The 25,031-nt window shown below is 55.6% G+C and overlaps 2 protein-coding genes and 1 long non-coding RNA gene across 6 annotated transcripts; 1 reads left to right on the plus strand and 2 right to left on the minus strand.

Annotated features, from left to right (window-relative positions):
- Positions 1-434: 434 nt before the first annotated feature.
- Positions 435-3,861, minus strand: LOC118934707 (atherin-like). 2 transcript variants are annotated; one of them, XM_057501428.1, is made up of 2 exons: positions 2,778-3,301; positions 435-2,679 (listed from the first exon to the last, which is right to left on the minus strand). In XM_057501428.1, exons 1-2 carry the CDS (start codon positions 3,299-3,301, stop codon positions 2,481-2,483), a joined length of 723 nt encoding a protein of 240 aa, XP_057357411.1. In that variant the 3' UTR covers positions 435-2,480. The 2 variants fall into 2 exon arrangements, 1 of the variants encoding a protein (XP_057357411.1); XR_005033566.2 differs by lacking the exon at positions 2,778-3,301 and adding an exon at positions 3,729-3,861 and having other exon boundaries at positions 1,046-2,679.
- MLLT6 (MLLT6, PHD finger containing) lies at positions 3,272-24,946 on the plus strand. Of its 3 annotated transcripts, none has more exons than XM_036930387.2 (20): positions 3,272-3,416; positions 4,628-4,707; positions 5,170-5,224; positions 5,454-5,563; positions 6,505-6,608; positions 6,873-6,966; positions 9,166-9,321; positions 9,950-10,048; positions 12,609-12,828; positions 13,368-13,982; positions 14,437-14,618; positions 14,852-14,960; positions 16,182-16,248; positions 16,453-16,598; positions 16,994-17,179; positions 17,272-17,360; positions 18,420-18,769; positions 19,161-19,251; positions 20,120-20,476; positions 21,128-24,946. In XM_036930387.2, exons 1-20 carry the CDS (start codon positions 3,308-3,310, stop codon positions 21,167-21,169), a joined length of 3,261 nt encoding a protein of 1,086 aa, XP_036786282.2. In that variant the 5' UTR covers positions 3,272-3,307; the 3' UTR covers positions 21,170-24,946. The 3 variants fall into 3 exon arrangements, with proteins under 3 accessions (XP_036786282.2, XP_036786284.2, XP_036786283.2); XM_036930389.2 differs by having other exon boundaries at positions 16,997-17,179; XM_036930388.2 differs by having other exon boundaries at positions 9,169-9,321.
- On the minus strand, positions 12,149-13,639 carry LOC130683569 (uncharacterized). The gene is made up of 3 exons (XR_008997369.1): positions 13,508-13,639; positions 13,147-13,253; positions 12,149-12,367 (listed from the first exon to the last, which is right to left on the minus strand). It is a non-coding gene; the product is annotated as an uncharacterized LOC130683569 (long non-coding RNA).
- Positions 24,947-25,031: the final 85 nt, after the last annotated feature.

Consider the following 25,031-nt stretch of genomic DNA (forward strand, 5'->3'; position numbering starts at 1 on the left):
TCTCTGCCCCAGTCCCTTAGCCGCGGGACGCGCGAGACAGGAGTGGATGCAAAAGGCGGGAGGCGGGAGCGGGAATGCACTGTCCTGGCACTCTTAAGAGGGACGGAGAGAAGAGCAGGGATTGAGTGCCAACTGTATGCCTTGGCGCTTTCCAAAAGGATTTTCGTTAAATCTTCACTACAGCCCTTCCAGAGGGAATTAACACCCTATTTAAGAGGGACAAGCGGAATCCTCTGAGAAGTGAAGTCACTTACCAAAAACTGCACAGCCAGGATCGGCGTGACACCTCCAATCAGTGTTCAGTTACGCCAAGGAGAGCAGGACAAACCTGAACCACTTGAGCCCTGCTCTTGCTCTTCGTGTGTGTGTGTGTGTGTGTGTGTGTGTGTGTGTGTGTGTGTGTGTGTGTGTGTGTGTGTGTGTGTGTGTGTGTGTGTGTGTGTGTGTGTGTAAGTACATAGTAGGTGCTCAGGAAAATATTGCAAGATGGATAATGAGTTTGACAGCTCAGCCCTGAGAGTACCGGCGGGAATCTAGTCTAACCCGGGGAGAACCGAGTTTCTGCAGACCTCGGAAAGGAACATTTGCGATGTGCTAACATCCCAGTTCTACACAGGCATTCGACCAGTGTGGTGGTGGAGCCTCAGCCCTAGGGAAGGGCATACTTGGTTCAAATCCCCGCTCTCCAGCTTAAAGGCTATGAGATTTTGGACAAGTCACTTCATCCGCCGGAACCTCAGATGCTCCGTCTATAAAATGGGGGATATTAGCACCCAACCAAAAGGGTTATGGGGAGGATTAAACGAAACGATGCTCCCGATACATTTACTAAACGCTTAAATATCGTCGCGCATTCATCCCACAAGCTTCGGGCAGTGTACTCGCAAGGAGTGAGGACCCGAAACGATGCTTCTTAGACCTCAGTCCCCAAGTTGCCCACCCCTAGATGCAGGGACCGACGGGCCCTCGAGTGATCCTCGTCCAGCGAAACACGAAACTGCGGCCACATCGGCCGTGGTTGGTCCTGAAAGCAAATATTCAAATGTTCCGAAACTGGTGCTGGGCTACGGCCGACATTTTTGCGTTTAATTTTCTTGAAGTTTTAGTCTTTTCAGTAAAAGTAATTCGTTAGAAACTCCTAAGTGAGACTCCTCATCTGCTTCTTAACTTTTCGTATGAGCGAAGTTCACAAAGCTGACCAAGATACTGGCGCGTGGCGGTCCTCGCAAATATCCCGGCCCTCGGACCCGCCCGCAAAAGTCCCCTGGTTCCTGCCACCTTCCCCAGGCACAGAAGCGGCAGAAACAGGCCTCTCCCTTGCCCCGCGCGTTCAGACAGAGCCTCTCAGTCCTGGCAGCCCTCCGGGATTCCCGTGTCGGTGAAAGAACTAGGGGACGTAGAGGGCTTGCAGCCAGAACACAGCTTCCCCGACCTCCCCAAACTCCAGGCTTGCCTGGATTAAGGGAGTAAGTCCCTAACGCCGCAGACCAGGTCAAGGACAAGTTCTCCCCCTCCCTCTCTCCTGGGCGGGGATTCACCCCCCACCTCCCCCACACCGCCTCAGGGATGAAAGGTACTAAATAGACGCGAAAGGAGGGGTGGCGGCGGGCCCCGGCCCCTTGATGTTCCGGTTGAACAGGTGCTGGTGAAAAGGAGGCGGTCCCGGCGGAAGAGTCGGCCAGGGGGGCAGTGCGCCGAGGCGGGGGCAGCCTCTTCCACCCCCAGTCACCCTGCGGACCTCCCCATCTCGTCTCCATCAGCCCCTCCCCGGCAGGAAGCTTTCCGGGCCGCGAAGTCTTTGAAGTGTTGTTGAAGCCCCCGGGGCTGCCTTCTACCCTCCGCCACCTCACCGCCCGCTGAGGGAGTGTGACCTTTGGACTGGAGGCGTCCACCCCACCCTTTAAGAAGTGGGGGGGGGTTCACATTTCGTTCCCCATGCCCCACACCGGTCTTGGGGATGGAATCTTTGGGCTGTCTCCCCCTCACTTCTTCCCAGACCCAATTTCAGGGACTTTAATCCTTTGGGATGCTGTGTGTGAGTTTATGTTGTGTGTGTGTACCCAGAGGTCAAGTGTAACTGTGTTGTTCGTGAGCACTTTTGTAGTCGTGGGTCACTAACTCGCGTGGGTCTCTAAGCGCGCCTACGCGGCTGGACTTGGGGTTTGTGTTTCTCTGGGAGAGTCAGGTGGTGTGATTGGATGACGCTAGGAGTGAATTTATGTGTTTGTGGGTGCCTAGGTGTGCCTCTAAAGGGTCTGAGTTCCTGATTTGTGTGTACACGTGTGTGGGGGGTGTGTCTGTGAGCTGGACCGGAAGCTCTCCAGGGGCAGGAATACCTGTTTTGTTCACTGCTCTATACCCGCGGCTACACAGAGTAAGCATTCGATAAATATTTCTTGAATGAACAAATGTCTGCTTATGAGTGTCTACCTTCAGAGGGATCACCGAGGAAAGAGCCCACGAGCGGCAATCCACAGAGCCTAACTGCCCCCCGACACCGAGGGGAGGGCGGCCCACGTCGCGTCTGCTCCAAGCGTCCCTTTCCCTGATCGTAGGTTTCCTTGAGGTTGAAGAACAGACGCAAAAACGAAGACCTGGGCGGTGGGGAATGGAGAACTGGAGACCGAGATCGAGATGGAAGGGCAGGCAGAGCGAGAGTTCATGAGCAACAACCGAGGGCTACAGAAAGAAAAACAGAGAGGGAAAATGAGCGCGGAGCGAGGCAGCGAAAAGCTCCCTACCAAGCCAGGCTTTGTTCCCTGAACCTAAGACTTTACCCGGCGGCGGGCGGCGGGCGGCGGGCGGCAGGCGGCGGGCGGGCCGGGAGCGAGCGAGCGGAGGCGCGCGGCCATGGCTGCCGCGGCCGGGCAGGGGGGCCGGGGGGGCGGCGCGTGAGCGGGCGGCGCGGAGCGGGCGGCGCGGGGCGGGCGGGCGCTCGCGATGTGCCACTCGGCGCCTCCCCCGCCGGGCCCGGGCTGTGCGGCGGCTGGGCGGCCCTGGTAGCTACGCGCGCGGCGCGGAGAGGGCGCGCCCGGCACGCGGGTCTCATTGTTGGCGGGGGGGGGGCCCGTCGGGGCATGAGGGCGAGAGCACGGCGGGGGGGGCGGCCAGACAGAGCGAGCGAGGAGGAGGAGGAGGAGGACGCCGAGGAGGAGGAAGGAGGAGGCAAAGAAAAGAAGCGGCGGCGGCGGAGGAGGAGGAGGAGGGAGCGAGGAGGCGCGCGGCCCCCCGCTCCCTCCCTCCCCCCTGACCCCCGACCCCCGGCGGCCGGCCCCCCGCCCCAGCCCCGGAGGGAGCTCATGGGAGTATGAAGGAGATGGTAGGAGGCTGCTGCGTATGTTCGGACGAGAGGGGCTGGGCCGAGAACCCGCTGGTCTACTGTGATGGGCACGCGTGCAGCGTGGCTGTCCACCAAGGTACGGGGATAGCCCACGGGGGGCGGCGGGACCCCGGGGGCGGCGCGCGCAGGGCGCCCCCGGCCGCACCCTCCGGAGACCTCCCGGCGCTCGAACGCCCCTCCCCCACCCCACCTGAAGGGAAGGGAGGCGTCAGGGGGCTCCCCTCCGCCAGGTCCTGGAGGACCGGGTCAGGCATTGTTTTCTTGCCTATTGTTCCAGTCCCGCGACCCCCACCCCAAGTTGAGGGAGTTTGGGGACAGACTAGGGGGCAGTGAGTGTACTCTCCGCGCCCCACACCGCCGGTGTCGGGGCTGCTGGGGGAATGTTTACCTGCGAGGTGTCCCCTCCCGTCCGGTTATTTTGGTCCCGGCTCCGGGAGGGAGAGGTCAAGGGGGGGTCATCCCCCCTCCCGCTTCCGGATACTGGGAGGAGCTGGATGGGGAAGGGAGGAGAGGAGTCCCAGGGGAGAGGGGGACTCCTAAAACCCTCCCGGGAAGAGCTGCCGATAGGAGAGAGGTTGTACACGGGGCCGGGAGTAGAGAAGAGGGAGGTTTAGAGTTTCCCCCGGCAGCACATGGTTCGGGAGTTAACTCCTTGAGGAGTCTTGCCGAGGGCGCAGGCTGGCATCTCCCGTCTGTCTGGCATAGCCGACTGCTGCCCCCTCTTCCCGGGACAGCCCTTAATGCTGTTGCTGTTGGCTCTTCCCGCCACTCTTCTCTCCGTACCTGCACCTGAGTTCGGCTTTGACTTTTGACTTGTACCTATTATAGTTAGAGGCAGAAGTGGAGGTTCCTGGACCCCCGACTTCCCCGTCTCTTCCCTTACTGGCCCTTTAAGAAATGCCCTCCCCGCCATAACAACAAAACGTGTTTGACTATGGTAAATGTTGTCCCTCTGGTTTTCTCTATTCCTCAAGAGGAGGACCCGTCCTGGCCAGGAGCTGGGACACAGGTCCATAAAGGGCACCGGCGGGGGATCTTTTAGAAGTTTAAGGTCAAGGACTGACTCCCCGCCCCTGCTCGAAGTGCTTGGTTGTGTGGTTGAAAGCTGATAGTGTGCTGTTGGGCATTTTTTGTGGTCCTGCTATCTAGTGGGTGATCCCCACATAGCGGAGAATCCTCCCCTTGTGGAACTGGCTCTAGTCCTTTATAGTCACCCCCTCCCCGCGGTTACTCTGAGAGAAGCCACTCCTGATTGTTATTCTCTGCACTTCTCCTCCCCCACCCCAGCTTGCTATGGCATCGTCCAGGTGCCAACTGGACCCTGGTTCTGCCGGAAATGTGAATCTCAGGAGCGAGCAGCCAGGGTGGTGAGTTTGAGCCCCACCCCCTATACACCTGAGCATCTCCTGCCCTTTGAGCTAAGAGACTATCTGAGGCTAGGGTGTGACTGTCACACAGGGCTTCCTGTTTTCTACATACCTATCACCAACCCTATCTCTTCCTCAGCTCATCCTTTCCTCTACCCTACCTCACTCACTGTGCTTTTTATTTTTGTTTGTTTATTTGTTTGAACTTTTTATTATGGAAAGTTTCCAACCTGTGCAAAAGTAGAGGGACTACTATAATGAACCTCATTCCTGATTGCCCATCATCAACAATTATCACTCACGGCCAATCCTGTTCCTCTAGACCCCCACCCCTCCCTCACAGATGGCTTATCATTTCATCTGGGGACCTTTTGACTGTTTGGGGAGGGTCTAGCTCATCAGATTTCCCCATCCCCTTTTGGAAAGCCACCTCCCAATCCCTGTGTTCCCTTGCGTTGGCAGAGGTGTGAGCTGTGCCCACACAAAGATGGGGCATTGAAGAGAACTGACAATGGAGGTGAGGGGGGCCCTAAGCCCAAGGGTTCATCTGATGAGGTCAGCAATGCCCCCTGAGCAGGGTGTGGTGGGGGGGGGATGGAGAGGGGATGGAGGCTGGGTCTCCCTTCCCTTGCCAGCACCAGTCTTTTGGGAAGGCCTTGGGTGAGGGGAATGTCTGCAGTGTGGGGTTGAGGGGCCAGGGTCTCGGGCTCACTATCGTAGCTGAGGCTGGCCCCACACTGCCCCAGGCTGGGCCCACGTGGTGTGTGCCCTCTACATCCCTGAGGTGCAGTTTGCCAACGTGCTCACCATGGAGCCCATCGTGCTGCAGTATGTGCCTCATGATCGCTTCAACAAGGTCAGCAGCCCCTGCTGTGCCCCATACCAGCCCCTCCCTAGCCAACCATCCTTGGGTCCCTCCAGCTCTCTCCACATCCAGTGTAATTTGATTTTGTCTAACTGATAGAAAACTCAGGAGATGGGTAGGCCTTTCCACTGACACACACATACGTGTTCATGCTCTGGCACTCATGAGGTAGTAGGCTGTCTACACTAGTGCCGCCAGAGGGTAGACATCAGTAAGCTGCTCACCTGCTCATTCACTGAACACTTTTTACTGAGTGCCTACTATGTGCCAGACCTGGGCAGGTACCAAGCACAGTGTTCAGTATATAGGGATGGTTCAAGCCATCCTTACCCCATGGAATTCATGCTCTTACGTGCAAAGACTGTAAATATCAATAAATAGGCGAATAAGGGAAATGCAGTTTGTTGTAAGTGCTTTGAAGAAAACAATCAAGGTACTGAAATAACGAATACTACTTTTGGGGGACTTCAGAAAAAGTGAAGGAGCCATTTAGTTTGAAACCTAGGGGATGAGAAGGAGCCAGCCTTGAGGAGGGTGGGGTTGCAGATTCCAGTCAGAAGGAACAGCACATGCAAAGGCCCAGAGGTGGGAATAAGCTCACCAATGAGCAAGATAGCCCCTGGCCTTACAGAGCTTACCATCTAAGGACTGTGTTATCCAGTATAGTAGCCACCAGCCACATGTGGCTATGTAAGTTAATTAAAGTTAAATACAACTTAAAATTCAATTCCTCAGTCATACTAGCCACATTTCAAGTGCTCAACAGCCCATGTGATTCATGGCTGCTGTATGGGACCGTGTGGTTCATCATCACAGAAAGTTCTATTGGCTAGCACTGACCTAGGATCACAGGGCGAGGATGGAATTGAGGGGGAGGCCAAAGGATCCCTCAGGTAGAAGGGAGGAGGGGACGACTGTGATGTGTCTTGCAGACATGTTACATCTGCGAGGAGCAGGGCCGGGAGAGCAAGGCAGCCTCAGGAGCCTGCATGACCTGTAACCGCCATGGATGTCGACAAGCTTTCCATGTCACCTGGTGAGATCCCTGCCTGCCCTGCACACCCCCCTCAGCCCCCAGGGTTCTCTGGGATCCGTGGCCAGCTGTACCAGCCCCCTCCGAGATTTGCCTTGGATGAGGCCACTGAGTGGGCTCATCCTTGCTGCTGTCTCTTTGGTGGTGAAGGCAGTGCTTTCCTTGCATGGTCTTGGCTTTGCCTCAGCAGGCATCTAGGAGGGTGGGAAGGAGGTGGTTGGTCTGGTTTGTGGCCACACCCTTCTCAGGCTGACCTCTCTTGGTTAGTGCCCAAATGGCAGGCCTGCTGTGTGAGGAAGAAGTACTGGAGGTTGACAATGTCAAGTACTGCGGCTACTGCAAATACCACTTCAGCAAGATGGTGAGTCTTGTCTGCCAGGGCATGAGTGAGTCAGTCAGCCATGGTTTAGAGGGCATGGGCTCTGGGCCAGGTTGGTTCCTGGTTCTGGGAGGACAGAGATGGAAGGAACCCAGTCCCTGCCCTTGAGGAGCTTGCTGCTGGACAAGGAACAAATTGAAGTATAGCCTGAGGGGTGTGAATCAGAGTTGAACCAAGCAGCCCTTCCCAGAGGACAGAGCTCAGACCCTGCATGTCAGAGACTGGGAGGTTTGAAGGAAGAGGCAGCATTTAAGCTGAGTGGAGGTGGAAACAGTAAGAGCCAGGGTTCCTGGGCCCTTGCCTCTGTTCTAAGTCTTTATGTGTGTTATTGTATGTGATCCTGCCAGCAACCCTAAGCACTAGGTGTACTGTGTGTTCCCATTTTGTAGCTGAGGAATCTTAAGACCTACCAAGGTTATGTGACTTATCTCATAGCTGGTGTATGGGATTTGGAACAGGTAGTCTGATTTGAAAGTGCCTTAGGAGCCTGCCAAGCAAAGACAGACAGAAATGAATCCAAGGGAGAGGGATTGGCATGGAAAAAGTCCTGAGATGAGAAAGAATTTGTAAGCACACAATAGGGTGTTTGGTGGAAATGAGGCAGGAGATGAAAGGAAAAAGCTGAGGCAGGGCTGGAGCTGGGTTTGCTTCTGCCCCAAGCCTCAGGGGCCCCAAGGAAAGACTTGCATGTCCCAGGTACTAGGGGCTGTCCTGGAGAGGTAGGCTGTGGTCTGACTGGGAGTATAGCTTGGACCTCACCTCCACGCCACAGGCTTCTAAGGCTGCTTGTAAGTAGAAGGGCAACATGATCAGATTTGTTTCTTAGGAAGATTACCCTGGCAGCCACTGTGAGGCTAGATCTGAAGGGCCGAGGCTGGTGGCTGAGAGACAGCTGCGAGAAGGGGGGGCCGTGGCGGGATGGGGCTGGACTCTACAACCATTTCTGGGTAGACTTGCCTATAGGTGGTGGGGGCTGAGAAGGAGATGAGGGTGGTGCATAGGCTTTTGACTCTTGAGAACCTGGGGGTGCTGTGAACAGGGGGTGCAGTGGGCTTCTGGAGAGTTAACACATGTCTTGGTCTATCCCAGGTGTCCCAGTTTGTGTCTGTTCCCCTGGTGAAATTATTCATAGTTCATTTTCAAAAATATCCTGGTTTCAGGCTTTGGTGACTTCTTGGGACAAGGTAGAGAGCTTGGTTTGGTTTATAGGCAGTGCCAAGTGGGGCTATTCAAGTTGGTGGTTGTCAGACTCCCAGGCAGGGTGGTAGTGGCAGCCCCAGGTACATAAGGCTGGACAGGTGCCCAACAGGGTAGGGTGGATCAAGGTATGAAGCGAACCATGAAGGGAGAGTCTAGACTCCAGGGTAGGAGTGGTACCTACCGCTGGGGAGCAATTGGGTTGGACAAGGCCTGAAACCAGTCCTTAGATTTGGCAACTGGGAGGTAGTGGGTAACCTTAGAGAGAGCAGCTGCAAGTCTGGGATGGGGGAAGCCATCAGACCAAGCAGGGGGCAGCCCATTAGCAGTGAAGGGAAAGAGGGGCAGGCACTGGCTGAAAGGAAAGGCAGCACAAAGGTCGTTTGGGGTTTTGCTGTTGCAGATGTTTTACTTCTTCTTAAAGGCAGCAGGTCCTCTGGGACAGAAGGAACCACTGTTTGGTGGAGGGGGAGGCCCAAGAATATGGGAGAAAGGGCTGATGGCTGGAGTGAATTGTCTAGGGGGAGGATGAAGTGTGGAGTGAAGGGGAGCAGGGGTTCCCCTCGAGAGCTCCCCATACATCTCTACCCTAGGGGAAGGAAGTGGGGGAGGGCCGTGGCTCAGGCTGCCTGAGATGAGCCAAGAGGGCACCTCTTGGAAAGAGGTGGGTGGAGAGCAAGAGACCTGGGCTCGAGTCCTACCTCCAGCCATGCCTTGCTGGGCCTAAGATGCCCCTGGCTCTTAAGGGCCTCAGCTGCCAAATCTGTGCATTGGATAAGCCAGCTGGGGAAGCTCTGGGAGTTCGGGCCAGAGAATGCCCTTCTGCTGAGCAGAGCATCACTGAAGATACTGGGCCTTCTTGGTGACAGGCAGAGTTGGGGGAACTGAACTAGCCCCCCACGATCATTTGACCTTCAGAAACCTTACCTTCCCCTAAACTAGTGCGAGGAGTGTTCGGCAATTCCTTTCAATTCTCTCCCCTAGAAGACATCCCGGCACACCGGCGGGGGAGGGGGAGGAGGCGGCGGCACAGGGGGAGGTGGCAGTGGCTTCATCGCCACCGGCCGGAGAAGCCGATCAGCCTCACCGTCCACCCAGCAGGAGAAGCACCCTTCCCACCACGACAGGGGCCAGAAGAAGGTAAAAGTCTTCTCTGTCCATACTGGCAAACACACACCTTTCAAGAAGCCACCACTGGTTTGCCCCTCGCTTCCCTTGAGGCCACTGAGGCCCAGAAGGGGGCTGAGAAAGTGACACAGGACGGTCATGGAGGGTGAAGTAAAGACCTGGCTTTCCTGAGGCTCTTTGTGTCTGTGACTCCTCTGTGTCCTCCCATGACTTAATAGTGTCCCCAAAGGCCCAACACATGGCCCTGCACATTTGCATACACCTTAACAGTCTCCACAGTGTCACACCAGTTTGCGAGTGTACATGCCTGTGTCTCCTCGTACTGCACATCAGTGTGCCCGGCTCCCACCCCTCTGCACAGCTCTGTCTCCCGGGTGGACACCCTTGCCAGGTGCATGCTTGTGTGTGGTGTTCTGTGTCACTGGCGTGATAATGGGACAGGCTATTTTTAGCAGGCAGTGAGGATGCGGGGGAGGGGCTCTTGGCTCCCAGAGGAACCTGCCTGAGCCATTCCTGTCCAGCCAAAGTTCCCCAGGCCCTCCATACAGGGAGATGATGCCAAAGCCCCACATGCACATGTCATGTTATCCTTGCCTAAGTGTCCCCCAATACCAATATCTGGTCACCTCTCCCTCCCCAGAGTCGAAAGGACAAAGAACGCCTTAAACAGAAGCACAAGAAGCGGCCTGAGTCACCCCCCAGCATCCTCACCCCGCCTGTGGTCCCCACTGCTGACAAGGTACTGCTGCCTACACTCAGGAGGGATGGCCATGGCAGCAGGAGGGAGGCAAGGTGTGAGGGGCAGGGCGAGCCAGGGCCTGGCACCCACAGCTTCAGGGTGATGTGCCTCAGCTCCCCAGCCCTCCTCAGCCCTCCAGTCACTGCAAGCAGATGGGGGTGGGGCACGGGGCGGAGGTCCCGCCCTGCCTGCTGACTGCCAGATGTTCACATCTGCCTCTGTCCAGACAGAGGGCCTCAGCACTGGCTCTTGTCTGTGGATAAAGTACTCAGGCTGGTTCTCCCAAGTTTCTGGGGCCCATTTCCCTGGAGACAGGCAGAGAGGACACCTTTGCTCCCACCCCTTGCCCACATCAGGAGGCCACCCAGAGCCTGTCACCTAACCAAATCCTATCCATGAAGGTTGGAAGGTTGAAAGGGTTGTGGCCCATGGTGGCATACGGGGCAGGCTGCTGGGGAACACCATGAAGCCCTGACTCATCCCCCTCTTACAGCAGGGGTAGGGTATGTCAGGCCTGTCTCCAGAAATGGGCAACATCTGCATGAGCAACCAGCAGGCCCTTACCTGAGGCCAAGATGTCGCTAATCAAAGCCAGAGCAGCCTTCCCTGCCCCTCCTTTCAGCCCACTGTCCCCATAGAAGAACAGGGGCCTGGAGAAACTGCTTCCTCCTGTTGCCACTTTTGCCCCATTCACCTCCACTGCCTCAGGAGGTTGGCAGAACTTGGGGCATCTTAGCAGGAGGCTCAGGTGTCAGATTTCCACCTGATGTTGCTGTGGCAACCATCCCACTCTCCCCTCCCTGCTTTCCAGGGCTCACCTGGAAAGCTTGTCATGTGCCCTCTGACCTTTCCCTGCAGCCCATACGCAGGTGGAAAGGGTCAGAGATCTAGGAGTTGCCCCATTGGTCGGGTGTCCCCTTGGACACGTTGGAGCCTTCTGCCCATCCCCCTGCACCCCAGCATTTCAGCCACCCCTTCCCCCAGCCCCTCTCCTCCCTTGCTCTTAGAACCACATCTGGCTCCCCTCAGAACTCCAGCTGTTGGAAAGACCAAAGAGGAAGACAAGAGACCAGGGCTCCGCCCAGGGAGGGGCAGTGCAGGGTGGCTGGTGGCTCTCATCGCCTCTCCATCCTCCTCCAGCATTAGTTCATTTACAGAATACCTGGAAGCACCATCCCTGGCAGTAATATGAAGCCCTAACTCGCCACATGCCAGGCTCCCTTCTGAAATGGGGATGGAAGGGTGCATGCAGATTAGCTCATTTAATCCTCACAATAATCCAGTGAAGTAGATATTTTACTAACACCTGTTAATAAATGAAAGAACTGAGAAATGATGAAAAAGATTGCCTGAAAGCATACAGCTAATACATGGTGGAGTCAAGATTTGAACCCTGGCCGTCTGGCTTGAAGGCCTGTTGTCTTAACCACCACACACGCACTGTCTCTGTGGTGTTAACAGCAGACACTGCCATCAGATTCATCATCATTACTGACTCCCTACCATGTATCTGGCAGTATGTTCCTCAGGACTCTCCAGATAGGCATATTTGGCCCCTTAAGGACACAGAAGCTCAGCGAGGTTGAGAGACTGCACAACTTAATGGCAATAGACAGCAGAGCCCACCAGGCACACAACCCAGTGTGCCCGCCCCCAGGGCCCATGCTCCCCTAACCCCTGCCCTGGAAGCCTCAGACATGAAGACAGTGTATTTCAGTACAGTGTGGCAACTGTTGACATGGCTGACGTGGGTACATGGTGCTCTGGAAGTAGGAGGACAGAGTGACTTATTCCACCCCAGGCATTTAGGATGGCTTCATGGAAGAGAGGACTTCCTAGCTGGATTTTGAAGGATGAGAAGTTTCCCAGAAAGAATAAGGGTAGGTGCCCCTGCCGAGGGCTGGGCTTTGCAAGCTCAGGCTGCGTAGGAAAGGCATGGAGAGGAATGGGGAGTCAGCCAGGTGGCTGCAGCTCTGGATGCGCAGGACAGGTGGTGTTGACCAGAGGGCCCGTGGATGGCGCCAGGGCAGCCCATTCTTCCTGTGGTCCCTCTTCCCAGTGCAGACCACTTCCCAGCACAAGTCAGCCCCCTAGCCCCCCTTGAATATTTATTTTCATTAAATTTATTATTTTTTTTATATTGAGGTACAATAAAATGCATCAATCTTAGTGTACAGCTTGATGAATTTTGACATGTGTATACACTCACATAACCATAACCCAGATCAAGATATCAAACCTTCTGAGTATTTCTTAAATGAATGATCTACAGATGAGTACAGCAGGGCAGACTCTGGGACCGTTTTCATCTCTCTCTGTCTGAAACGAAAGGCAGACAGCTTCTTGGGTTCAGAGTGCTCCCTTTTCACACCCAGAAGTTCCACAGCTGCCTCCCTGTCTTCCTGGTCTAGAGGCCCCCTGCCTGGAAGTCCTTCCCGAAGCTCGCTCTGGGCTCTCGCAGTCGGCCCCAGGTCCTGTAGCCTCCTGCTCCGCTCCCACGCCAGATGAGCCCGGGCCTGGGCAGCTGGCCTTGAGCCTTCCCCTCTTCTCCCTCCCTCAGGTCTCCTCCTCAGCTTCCTCCTCTTCCCACCACGAGGCCAGCACTCAGGAGACCTCTGAGAGCAGCAGGGACTCGAAGGGGAAAAAGTCTTCCAGCCACAGCCTGAGTCACAAGGGGAAGAAGCTGAGCGGCGGCAAAGGCGTGAGCGGTCTCACCTCTGCCTCCTCCTCCTCCTCCTCCTCCTCTTCCTCCTCCTCTGGGGGGCCCTTCCAGCCTGCAGGTGAGTGTGGGCATCCTAGAGGAGGCCGGGAGTGGGACAGCCTTTGGCCCCCAGCTTTCCTAATAAGGGCCTTTGCATATTCGTTTGCATCTCATTTGCTTACATTGGCTCAAGTTAAAGATGGGGGATCCCCACCAAGTGACTCTTCTCCAAACCCTTCCCTCAACCCTTTCTTCCTGAGCTGGAACTCCTGCTCTCCCTCTCAGGGCCCTCCCCTCCAACACTGTAGCAATATTCATTATGCCCTACATGTAGACTATAAGGAGCCATCTTTAAAGCACTGTCACTAATGACATCTCTTATAATCTCTGTACTCACCCAGTGGAGTCAGTAGGGTGGGGAGTCATTCTCCTCCCACTTCATCATAGGTGGGAAAACTGGAGCAGGGGGCACACTCATCCCAGGACACAGAGACAGTGACAGAGCTGGGACAAGAAACCGGGCTTCCTCACCCCTCGACCAGAGCTTTCCCAACTGGTGCACATTGGGAGTGGGAAGGGTCTGGGGTTCAGCTGTAACTAACTTTTCCCTCTTTGTAGTCTCATCCCTGCAGAGCTCCCCTGACTTCTCTGCATTCCCCAAGCTGGAGCAGCCAGAGGAGGACAAATACTCCAAGCCCACAGCCCCTGCCCCTTCAGCCCCTCCCTCTCCCTCAGCCCCTGAGCCCCCCAAGGCTGACCTCTTTGAACAGAAGGTGGTCTTCTCTGGCTTTGGGCCCATTATGCGCTTCTCCACCACCACCTCCAGCTCAGGCCGGGTCCGGGCCCCATCCCCTGGGGACTGTAAGTCTTCCCATGTCTCGGGGTCTGGGGCTTCATCCGGTACCCACAAGCGGATGCCCACACTGAGCGCTGCTCCAGTGCCTGTTGAAGAGACCCCTGAGACAGGCCTGAAGGAGAAGAAGCACAAAGCCAGCAAGAGGAGCCGACATGGGCCGGGCCGGCCCAAGGGCAGCCGGAACAAGGAGGGCACTGGGGGTCCAGCTGCTTCCTCCCTGCCCAGTGCCCAGCTGGCTGGCTTTACCGCCACTGCTGCCTCACCCTTCTCTGGTGGTTCCCTGGTCAGCTCTGGCCTGGGTGGTCTGGCCTCCCGCACCTTTGGGCCTTCTGCAAGCCTGCCCAGCCTAAGCTTGGAGTCCCCCCTGCTGGGGGCAGGTTAGTGACTCTGGGGTATGGAGGGCATCTTAGGGCCCACCCAATCTAGTGAGGGGACAGAGAAGGAAATCTGATAGGAAGTGCTTCAGAGGACAGAGATAAAGGATGGAGGTGACAGTCACCTCTAAGACACTCTCCAAAACCCATCTTCTGCATGGTTATAGTGGGAGAGACTGGGGTAGACTGCCAATAGAACTTGCCAAGTTTTGGCTGGGGAATTAGAAAAGCTGGGAATTCCCCAGGACTGGACAGGACAGCCTAATTAGGAGGCCTGTAAAGCAGATGTCACCCAGGCAAGAAGTGACATCTTTGCAGTGAGAGGGTTAGACTGGTGTGCACGGCCAGATCTGGGAGAATGTTTTGCCTGGGGAGGGGCTTCCCCGGCCACCAGACTGAGGAGGGGCCTGGGGAGAGTCATGACTATGAGCTTCCCTCTGTGTCCTTGTGCCTGTAGGCATCTACACCAGTAACAAGGACCCCATCTCCCACGGTGGCGGAATGCTGCGGGCTGTCTGCAGCACTCCCCTTTCCTCCAGCTTGCTGGGGCCCCCAGGGACCTCGGCCTTGCCCCGCCTCAGCCGCTCCCCATTCACCAGCACCCTTCCCTCCTCCTCTGCTTCTATCTCCACCACTCAGGTGAGGCCTTACCCCTGGACCCCTCCATCCCTGGGCAGGTGGGGGACAGGTTGCTGAGGACCCCAGCTCTCCACGGGACTTTGAGAGATTGGGCTTGATCACCACCAGAACTTCTCCCTCTCTCTGGTCCTCTCTCCTCCCCAGCACACCTGGTCCCCTACAGCCCGATACACACAGTTGTGCCCTAGATCCAAGAATAACCACCAGGCTGGACTCTACCTCCTTTCCTTCAGGTGTTTTCTCTGGCTGGCTCTACCTTTAGCCTCCCTTCTACCCACATCTTTGGAACCCCCATGGGTACTGTTAATCCCCTCCTCACCCAAGTCGAGAGCAGCCACACAGGTATGTGAGTCTCTGATCCCATTTCCCTTTCTTCCCAAAGGCTTAGGGGCACCTGTCTCCTGCACGTCAGCCCAGGAAGGATGGGAGGGCTTTCTGGCTGCCCCCTCCCTCTGGCCTTTGCCCACCTTAAAAAGAATTTATTTTTTTTCACACTACAAACCAGGGTACACTTTCACCTTAAAACTTGATGAGGGGGTGGGGTAGGACTGCAGAATTACTACTGTTACATCTCACAGAAGAAAAAGAGATTTATGATTTGTGCAGGCAGCTGAAGTAGGGAAAGGCAGAGCTGGAGCTCAAATTCTGGCCCCCTGACCCCAAGTCCAATTCTCTTACTGCTGCAGCATAGTTGCCCACTGGCCTCTTAAATGAGTCCTTGGAATAAAGAGATCCTTCCAGCTGGGCAACCTGCTCTCCGGGTATTTAGGAGTTAAGGGGGTGGGTTCCTAGCGGCCCCTCCATCTCCCTGGAGAGTCAGCAGAGTCCCAGAGAGCTGATTGGTAAGGAGACACCACCTGGCCAATAGGGGCTAGAGCTTACCTCCAGATTCCCAGTTCAGGTAGGCCGTCTTAAAAGGGCTAAATCCGATTCCAGGATTTAAAGATCTGACACAGTTGGGTGACTATTTCCAAAGCCCAAATTGGAATTCTGTGGCCCAGCAAAGGGTTTTTCCATCTAATTTGTGAGTTTATGAATATAAAAAGTTGTGCAAAATTGTAATAGCTATAATTACTAAGGGCTCACTGCATGGCAGCTAAATCCATCAGCTTGACACTTCACATTTATTACCTCATTTTAGTCCTCATAACAGTCATTTTAGGGAGGTTATTTTCAAGCCCAGAGTCACACAGAAAGAATCAGGTCCAAGTTCAACCTAGGACTGTCTAGACACCAGATTTCTATAACGCTGTAGCTTCCAGGAAAGAAATTGGAAGGTGGATCTGAAAGTAGGCAGGCAGCTGTAGCTTTCTGCCTAGAGAGAGGGGAAGAGAGAAGATCCTTTGGCTTTGCCTCCCAAGGGGTGGGTTTCCAAACCAGGGCTCCCTAGTGCCTTTTGAACTAGAACTGCCAGTCTGGGAATGGGAGATGCTGAGGGAAGGGATTTGTGGTAAGATCCCATATCCTGCGCCCACTTACCTGGAGGGAACCGTGAGTCCGAGGGCACCCCGAGTCCGAGGGCACCCCTTCCCCGCTGATTCCTGCTCCCCTTCTCCTTCCAAGAGCCAGACCTGGAGGACTGCAGCTTCCGATGTCGGGGGACCTCCCCCCAGGAGAGTCTGTCTTCCATGTGAGGCGGGGGAGCGGTGGCTTGGGGGAGGGGCTGCGAGCGGGGCTGGAAGGTCACTAGGGGAGGAGGGGGCGGAGAGGCCGGCGCCCTGGGAGGGTGGAATCCGGAGGGGGATGGCTGGAGCCCCTGGATGTGGAGGGCGGAGAGAGGGAGACGAGTGGGGCCCTGAGGTAAGTCTGAGCTCGGTTTTCCCCTCTGACCCAGGTCCCCCATAAGCAGCCTTCCTGCACTCTTCGACCAGACAGCGTCCGCACCCTGCGGGGGCGGCCAATTAGACCCAGTGGCCCCCGGAACGACTAACATGGAGCAGCTTTTAGAGAAGCAGGGCGACGGCGAGGCCGGCGTCAACAGTGAGGAGGGGTGGCTGGGAGACCTGTCCTAGGACCTCTCCAGACTCGGTCACCCATCTGCCCGAGGTCCCCAAACCCACCCCTTCTGTACCCCGCCAGTGGCCCTCGCGTCCTCCCGGCCCTAACCGTACTAAGTCCGCGCCTTCTCTGCCAATCACAAGGCCTCCACCGCGAGCCCTAGGCCCCGCCCCTGGGCCTCACACCTCCGGCTCCCCAGGTCCCGCTACTCCGAGCTCACCTGAGACCCCGCTGGCCAGCGCCTTCTCTAGGTTTCAGACGGGTTTCCTTCACCAGGTCCCGCCCTCCAAGCCCCGCCCCCGCCATAGTCCCACCCCCAGCTCTCGCCCCGCCTCTGCGGGCCTGTAGGGCTCAGGGCACTCGCCCTCTTTCCTCAGTAGTGGAGATGCTGAAGGCACTGCACGCGCTGCAGAAGGAAAACCAGAGGCTTCAGGAGCAGATTCTGAGCCTGACGGCCAAGAAGGAGCGACTGCAGATTCTCAACGTGCAGCTCTCTGTGCCCTTCCCTGCCCTGCCTGCTGCCAACGGCCCTGTCCCTGGGCCCTATGGCCTGCCTCCTCAAGGTAAGGAGATCCCACCCAGCCCGGGAGTGCCAGACCATCTGTAGTGGGCCCGACTTCAACCCCTGACCTCCTTCGCTGATCCTCTCACTCAGCCGGCAGCACCGATTCCTTGAGCACCAGCAAGAGCCCTCCGGGGAAGAACAGTCTGGGCCTGGACAACTCTCTGTCCACGTCTTCCGAGGTGGGCACCACAGGGAGGAACACCATGGGCAGGCAGGAATGGGGAAGCGCAAGGGGCTCCTGGTGCTGTCTCCACCCTGCAGCTCTTGGAGGCTGGGCAATGAAGTGACTGGCTGAGCAGTTGGTTGAATGACCTATTTATTCGGTCATTAAATAAGTACTAATTATGAAGTGCCTACTTAGTGCCAGGTACTGGCTAAGCAGTCAGTGAGTAAAATAAGGGACATGGCCCTGCTCTTGAAGGTAGGCTAAGTCCAAGAAAATAATCAGTAATTATAAACTGGAAAAAGTGCTAAGATGGAAGTAATTTGAGGCTGAGAGGAAGAGTGGAGGGTGGGATTCTCCTATAGATAAAAGGTGGCTAGGGAAGGCATCTTTGAGGAGTATCTGTGAAGGGTTTATTACAGTGCCTCACACAAAATAATCTGTGTAATTGGCAGTGGTTAGGGTAGCCTTACTATTGTTACATTGTGGTTGCTATTGAAATCAAACCAACAGTTCTTTTTTTCCCTGCCACTTACTAACTGTGTGACTTGGACAGTGATAATCATAATAATAGCTGACATTAATTGCACACTTTGGAGTCATGTCCTGTGCTGAGACTTAAAGCATTGGTTTGTTTAGCCTTCACAAGAACCTTGTGGGATAGGTACTACTATTGCTCCCATGTTATGAGTGAGTAAACTAAGACAGACGAACCACCCGAGACAGTGAATTGTGGACATAGGATTTGAGCCTGAGCCTTTAGTGCAGGTCAAGCACAGAACCCCAGGTCTGATTCACTAGATGGTCTTTACCATCATCACTGTTCATTATTAAGCAAGGATTGCGATGGGTACTAGGCCCCCAGGAAGTGATTTGTAAACATAGTTGGTGAAGACTATTTGGATTCTCAGCCCTTATCCCTGAACCTTGCTTCTTCCTCCTGGGTGGCTCTGCCTAGGGATGAGGTGGGGGTGGCTCTGCTCTATGAGAATGTTGGTGGGTGCTGGGCCGGGGGCCAGAAAGGTCATGCTGGCCCCCTGCCCCTCTGACCCCTCCCTTCCCCCTCCCTCCCCAGGACCCACACTCAGGCTGCCCAAGCCGCAGCAGCTCGTCGCTGTCCTTCCACAGCACGCCCCCACCGCTGCCCCTGCTCCAGCAGAGCCCTGCTACTCTGCCCCTGGCCCTGCCTGGGGCCCCTGCCCCACTCCCACCCCAGCCACAAAACGGACTGGGCCGGGCACCTGGGGCAGCGGGGCTGGGGGCCATGCCCATGGCTGAGGGGCTGTTGGGGGGACTTGCGAGCAGCGGGGCCCTGCCCCTCAATGGGCTCCTGGGGGGGTTGAATGGGGCTGCTGCCCCCAACCCTGCGGGCTTGAGCCAGGCTGGCGGGGCCCCCACGCTGCAGCTGCCAGGTTGTCTTAACAGGTGAGGGAGAGCTCAGCCTGGGGAGGGAATGGGGAGGCTGACTCTGGGAGGGACTCCCTAAAAACCCACAAGCTCCCCAAAAAGGAATAATGTACTCTAGTTTTACAGGTACTGGCCCAGGTACTCCCCAGATGTTAGTAACTCTCCAGGGACAAAATAGTATTTATGTCTTGGATCCCAATCCAGGTTTCCCTTCTGGGAAAGTTCTTCCATCTAAGTTGTCTCCTTCCACTGTACCCTCTGAGCTCAGTCTGTTTCTCTTGGTCCTCTGACACTGCACATCCCCGCCTCCCTGCACCTGGGTCTGAGAGAGTGCAGGACTTGTGGGCAGCTGGGGGAAGGCGAGTCTCCCTGTCCCTTCTCATGGTCTGTGTGTCATTCCCCACCTCAGCCTGACCGAGCAGCAGCGACACCTCCTGCAGCAGCACGAGCAGCAGCTCCAGCAGCTCCAGCAGCTCCTGGCGTCCCCGCAGCTGACGCCGGTACCATTTGCCTCCCTGGCTCTGTTCCAGCCATGCCTCAGAGGGTCTGGGCCAGAAGGGCAGGCAGCCCCAGGCTGATCCCTGCGGGTGGGGGCGGGCCCCATGGAGCAGAGGGCTTGAGCTGCTTTCAGGGGCCCTGGGTACTGGTGGAGGGCTGCTGTGGTGGCTCCAGATTGCATCCTGTGTGAGGACCTGGAAGTTGGCAAATGCCCTGTCGTTGGCTGAGTAGGTGAAACACCCTCAACCAAAGCAGTCCCTTTTGAGTCCATCTTGATCTGCTAAGATTTCCTTTGGAGAATAGGAGTTCTGCTTTATAAAAAGGAGAGAGTGGAAAAAATAGAAAAAGTAATCATTCTGGTATAAAAACATTAGAAAGATATACAAAGAACCAGTTCAACTGGTTGCTCTATAGGGGCCAGATGGGAGCCAGGATAAGAACAAATTTTCTTAAGGTAAACCTTGATAGATTATTTTAGTTTTCCAAACACTGAAAATGCCTTGCCCATTCAAAGCAAAAATAAATAAATCTTAAATGAAAAGCAAAAAAAGTGGGGAGTTGAAAACTATTGACCTAGTTGTTTCTCAGCCTGTGGTCATACCGCCCTGGGGGCATTTGTAGTTTCCATAGCAACTAAGGAACAGATTTAGGGAGGCAGGTGGGGCCCCAGTTGACAAACACTGTAGTATCACCACTTTATCCACTTTATCCAGATGAGGAGACTGAGGCCCAGAGTGGGGAATTAGTACAGAACCTTGACTATCTCCCAGGTCTCCTACCCATGGTACCAGTGTGGTGGGTCGGGGCCAAGGCCAAGCAGGGAAGCTGGCCCAGAGACCACTGGCCAATGACAGTCTGTCCGCATTGCAGGAACACCAGACCGTTGTATACCAGATGATCCAGCAGGTCCAGCAGAAGCGGGAGCTGCAGCGGCTGCAGATGGCTGGAGGTTCCCAGCTGCCCATGGCCAGCCTACTGGCAGGAAGCTCCACCCCACTGCTGTCCGCAGGCACCCCTGGCCTGCTGCCCACAGCTTCAGCCCCACCCCTGCTGCCTGCCGGAGCCCTGGTGGCTCCCTCACTCAGCAACAATACAAGTCTCATGGCCGCAGCAGCTGCAGCTGCAGCAGTAGCAGCAGCCGGAGGGCCTCCAGTCCTCACCGCCCAGACCAACCCTTTCCTCAGCCTGTCGGGGGCGGACGGCAGTGGCAGTGGTCCCAAAGGAGGGGTGAGTAAGGGGTCCAGAGCTGTGCTGTCTGCCTTCTGGGATGGGCAGGATGGAGCACCAGAAGGTCATCAGAGGCATCATCAGAAGGAGGAAGTGACCCACTAGGTCAGCAAAGCACCCACTCCAGGGCCTCTGCTGGCATCTGCGCCCTCCTTTAGATCCAGGAAACATTCTGAGCATGGGCTAATAGTAAAAGGACCAGTTAGAAAACGGTATTCCTCTGAGAAGCCCAGTTAGAAAGTCTGTTTCCATTCTGAGTGGACCATTTAGGAAGAGATGGTGTTCTGGGTTGGCCATTTCAAGAAAGGCCCTCCCTACTTTGTCTGAGGACACACAACCAGAGCCCAGGGTACTGGCCCTGGCACATACCTGCTAAGCCAGGTGTCCCTGTGCAGGGCAACTTGACCTCCCCTCAACACACACACACACAGGCACACACACAGACACACAGACACACACACACACACACACACACACACACACACACACACACGTTGACCTTGGTGTGCATCCCCCAGATCCTAGGACACAGGCTTTACCCAGGCTCCCTCACTACCCTACTACAGCTTCCTTGACCCAGGAAGCTGTTCTTAACTGGGTGTTAGGACAGGGGACCTCCCAAACCCCCAGCCTCCCTTCCTCTCTTTCCAGACCGCTGACAAAGGAGCCTCAGCCAACCAGGAAAAAGGCTAAATACACTCATGCCCCTCCTGACCCCCCAAGTGGAGGGGGCAGATCCTGGCCTGAGGGGTCCTAGCCTGGAACAGGCACCTGCGCCCAGACACTGGAGAGCCCCAGCCCAGGTCGTGTACTGAGGCCCAGGGAGTGTGGGGCACTCCTGGCGCTGAGGACTGAGACCAAGAGTGGACCCCCTTCCACTGGCCCCCTTCCCCCTTTACGCCGCCCCTTTGTGAGGGGCACAGAGGGAGGACAGGCTCCATGCCCACCCAGGAGACCCCATTCTCAGCAGATGTTCTGAGGTCTCCCAGAGAGCAAGGTGGGCCATGGCATAGGTGGGAGGTCGGTTGGACCCGCCATATAAAATGGGTCAGCACTTGAGTGGGGTGAGATGGGGGTTAGGCCCTGGACCACCCCTGTGTGGAAACAGAAGGAGGGGTGGCCCTACTTTACCTGCTCTTCCTTCCCAACTTGGGCAGATGGCAGGAGGGATTCCCTTGGACTGTTTCTTGCCAGTTCTCTTTTCGCCCCCATCACCAAACAAGGGTCACAAGCTGAGCTTGTAAAAGCCCATAGACTAGGGGGCTGAGGAAGGGGCAGGATGGCATCAAACTTGGCCCAAGCCTTTCCACCTCTCGGGGCGCCCCCCAGTGATGTGTTGGGGGAGGGCAGGGGAGGCAGCCAGCCCCTTGGTGTCCTGCCCCTTGTTTGCACTATTGGACTTAGGAGTGCCGAGGGTGGGGAGATGCAGCTGCCTGACTCAGAGTGCGTGTGCGTGTGTGTGCGCGCGTGTGTGTCTGTCTTTCCCCGCGCCCGTCCCCCCACCCCCACCCCCCGCCCGCACCTGGGGCAGCAGAGGGCAGGGATAGGTGCAGTGCTCAAGGGCGGCAGCACCAGGGGGAACTCCCAACTCTTGCTTGCACCCTCCCCACCTCACCAACATTTGTCCCTTTCTGGGGCACGAATGGTTAACAAAACCAGCCAGTACTCCAATATTGGAGAGTAACCAGGGGCTGGGGGCTTTGAATCAGGGTAATATCCTGCCTTCCCTTTCCCAGGCCTCACATGGTCTCTGTCCCCTCAGAGCTCCTTTCCCCTACTGATAGTTGGTCCTGCTCCCTGGCACAAGGGGAGCCCCAGGGATTGGGGGACGGAGCAAGGGAGGGTAAAGTGCCACTTCCTTTAGTGAAACCTCCTCCCTAGCAAAATTAGCCTGCCTGCTTCCCCACATCCTACCCCACCCCCACCAACAACCAGGGGAGACGTAAGCTTAAACTGACCTAACAACTGCCCCTTCTACCAGCTATTTCCCTGGGGTGTCATGGACAAGTGCCACTTGAAAGAGCCCCTACCTGCCCAGAGCCTTTGGTGGCAGAGGCAGGGCGAGGGGCCAGTGGGACAGCCAGGGGAGGGGCCGAGCTGCAGCCTGTGTCTGCGTTTCCTCTGCCCTGGGTTTGAGCGGGGAGAACATGTGTCCAGCTTTCCCTGAGGCTCCTGTCTTGTCAGAGTCTTTGCATGTGTGGATTTTTTGTGTGTGTTTCTGTTTGGGTTTTTGTTGGTGGTGGTTTTTTTTTTTGGAAATAAAGAAAAGAAGATGTGTATATTTTTGGCAACGACAGAAACGTAGTGCAGATATATTTTTGCCTGTGCTGCTCAACCAGTTTTTTTCTGATACTGAAAATAATATTAATATTCCTGTTGATAAGACTTTGTAAAATGTTAGGGAGCTGATAATGGATGGGTGGGTGGAACTTCTTCAGAAGCAATTTCTTAGGCACTTGTAAGGGCTTGGGGGGAGGGGGGAGGCAGTTGCGATGACCTCAGAAATACTCACTTTTTATTAATGCTAAATATCAGAAAGAATTGATAGAATTCAGCATTTTGTTCATCTTTATCTGTTAAGCTCTATAACTCCGTGCCCCCAAACCGAAAAGAAAAAAATAACCTTCAGAGATTGATGAAAGTGTTGCTCATTCACACCCATACCCTGCTCTAAGCTTACGGTGGTAGAGAGCGAGAGGTCCAAATGATTTAGTGCACTGGAACCAAGACCTCCCCCTTCCCTCCCAGCACCCAGGAGTCTGGGGTTCTCATCTCCAAGAGTATGTTTTCCAGATTTCCCCAGGCTGGGGTGCAGTGGCAGGTAGTCGGGTTAGATTTGAAGAAGGGACCCAGGCTGGGTATGGATTGGTGCTGTCCCTCCATTTGGGGTAGGGTGGGGGTGGGGGCCTGAAAGAGGCAGTGCATTTCCTTCTAATGAGGGAGTTTTGTAATAGGACAGACAGGTCTGGCGATCTTCAGGAGGGAGCCAGGGTCCCAATGTAGGGGGTGGGGGAGACGGCTATACTGACTTCACCCTCCTCTCCCAGCCTCGGTCCCTTTCCCCAGGATGAATTGCAGTGGGGACTGGCAAGGATACAGATCTATAGATCTCAGTCTAGGGGAGGAGGAAGGATGTGGGTTGCAGGGCGGAAGTGGAGTTTGAAAATGCATGAGAGGAGCTGTGTGTGTCTTCACCCTCCACATGGAGGTGTGAGCAGAGTGTGCATGCAGAGCCCTATCTGGCCTTGAGGTCAGGACCAGCACTTAAGTGTTGGAGCTGGGAGGGACCTGTCTTTAGGGGTCTTTTGAGCCAGTTCCTTCTTCACAGGTGATAGCTCCAAGCCGAGGAGGGGCAGAGGCTCCGGGTGAAGCCAGGACCAGCCCTCAGAACCCTGGCTTCCTGGTCCTGGGCTCTTCTGCCCCCACTTTACCACTTTCATGTGGCTGTCCTGCCCCTGTGTGTGTGATGTGTGGTATGAGTGTAGGGCTGTGCCCAGGGTGAGAGGGTATCTGTGTAGCACTGATTGTCTTAGCTCAGAGCTGATGGATCCTCTCCACAGACAATGACACTTTAAAGGTTGCTTTTTTTAAAAAATTTGTGTGTGAGTCTCCCCCCTCCCCGCTCCCTGCCATGTTTACTCCTCCTCCAGGTGCCCTTACTTTGGGCTGATGAGAACACCCTTGCTCATTCCTGTACTGAGTTCTAGGAAAGTACTCCTAGGAAGGGCCTAGACAAGTGAGGGGAGCCAGAGCCAAGTGCCAGCTCCAAGGAAGGGTAATCGCCACACTTCCCTTTCCCAAACTGGAAATGCAGACAAGTTTTCAATGGCCCAGGGTCCTCCTGCCATCTTCCAGCATCTTCGTCAGTGTGTGGTAGACCCGTGTTTGGAGTAGGCAGCTTGCTTCCAAATCTCCCTTCGCCCAGCTTATTTTCCTGGGGAGAAGTGCCTGGAAAGATAAGGTCAGTTCAGTTGGGAATTTGGAGGAAGGTGAGGTACAGTACCCTGGCTCCCTCCAGTCACATTAATCCAGATTAAAAGTGTGTCTAGCTCCTGACCACTTTGACTTGATCTACTGAAGAACTGGGGAGGGGGGCCTCCATTGCCCTTTGTTCTCTTTCTCCAGCCCAACTTGGGACTTAGGTAGTGGGACTGGAGACCCAAACCCCGTCTTCCCACCTGGTTCCCCCATTTCCATCCCAGCCTGTCTCAATGTAGCACACCTTCCTGGGGAGCAGGGAGGGGATGCCAGTTTGCAAACCCAGGGGCTCCTTTTTCATTCTTTCTAAAACCTTTATATCCTCAGCCTCAAAGGTAATGCCCAACCCCTGCCACCTCTAAGCCTGGAATTGTGCATAACCCGGATCTTGTATCTTTGTATAACGGATGTCATTTGTACGAAGGGCAGTTCGTAAACAGCACTTGTTCTTTTAATAAAAGAATGTTTTACAAAAAAAATCCAGAGACCCTGCTTTGTCTGGCTTTATTGAAGGGAAAGAGAGGTGGAGTATCAACCGTGGGAGCCTTGGGAGAGGACGCGAGGGCGGTCTATTACG

The sequence above is a fragment of the Manis pentadactyla genome, chromosome 4 (assembly GCF_030020395.1).
Source record: "Manis pentadactyla isolate mManPen7 chromosome 4, mManPen7.hap1, whole genome shotgun sequence".
Taxonomy (NCBI): domain Eukaryota; kingdom Metazoa; phylum Chordata; class Mammalia; order Pholidota; family Manidae; genus Manis; species Manis pentadactyla.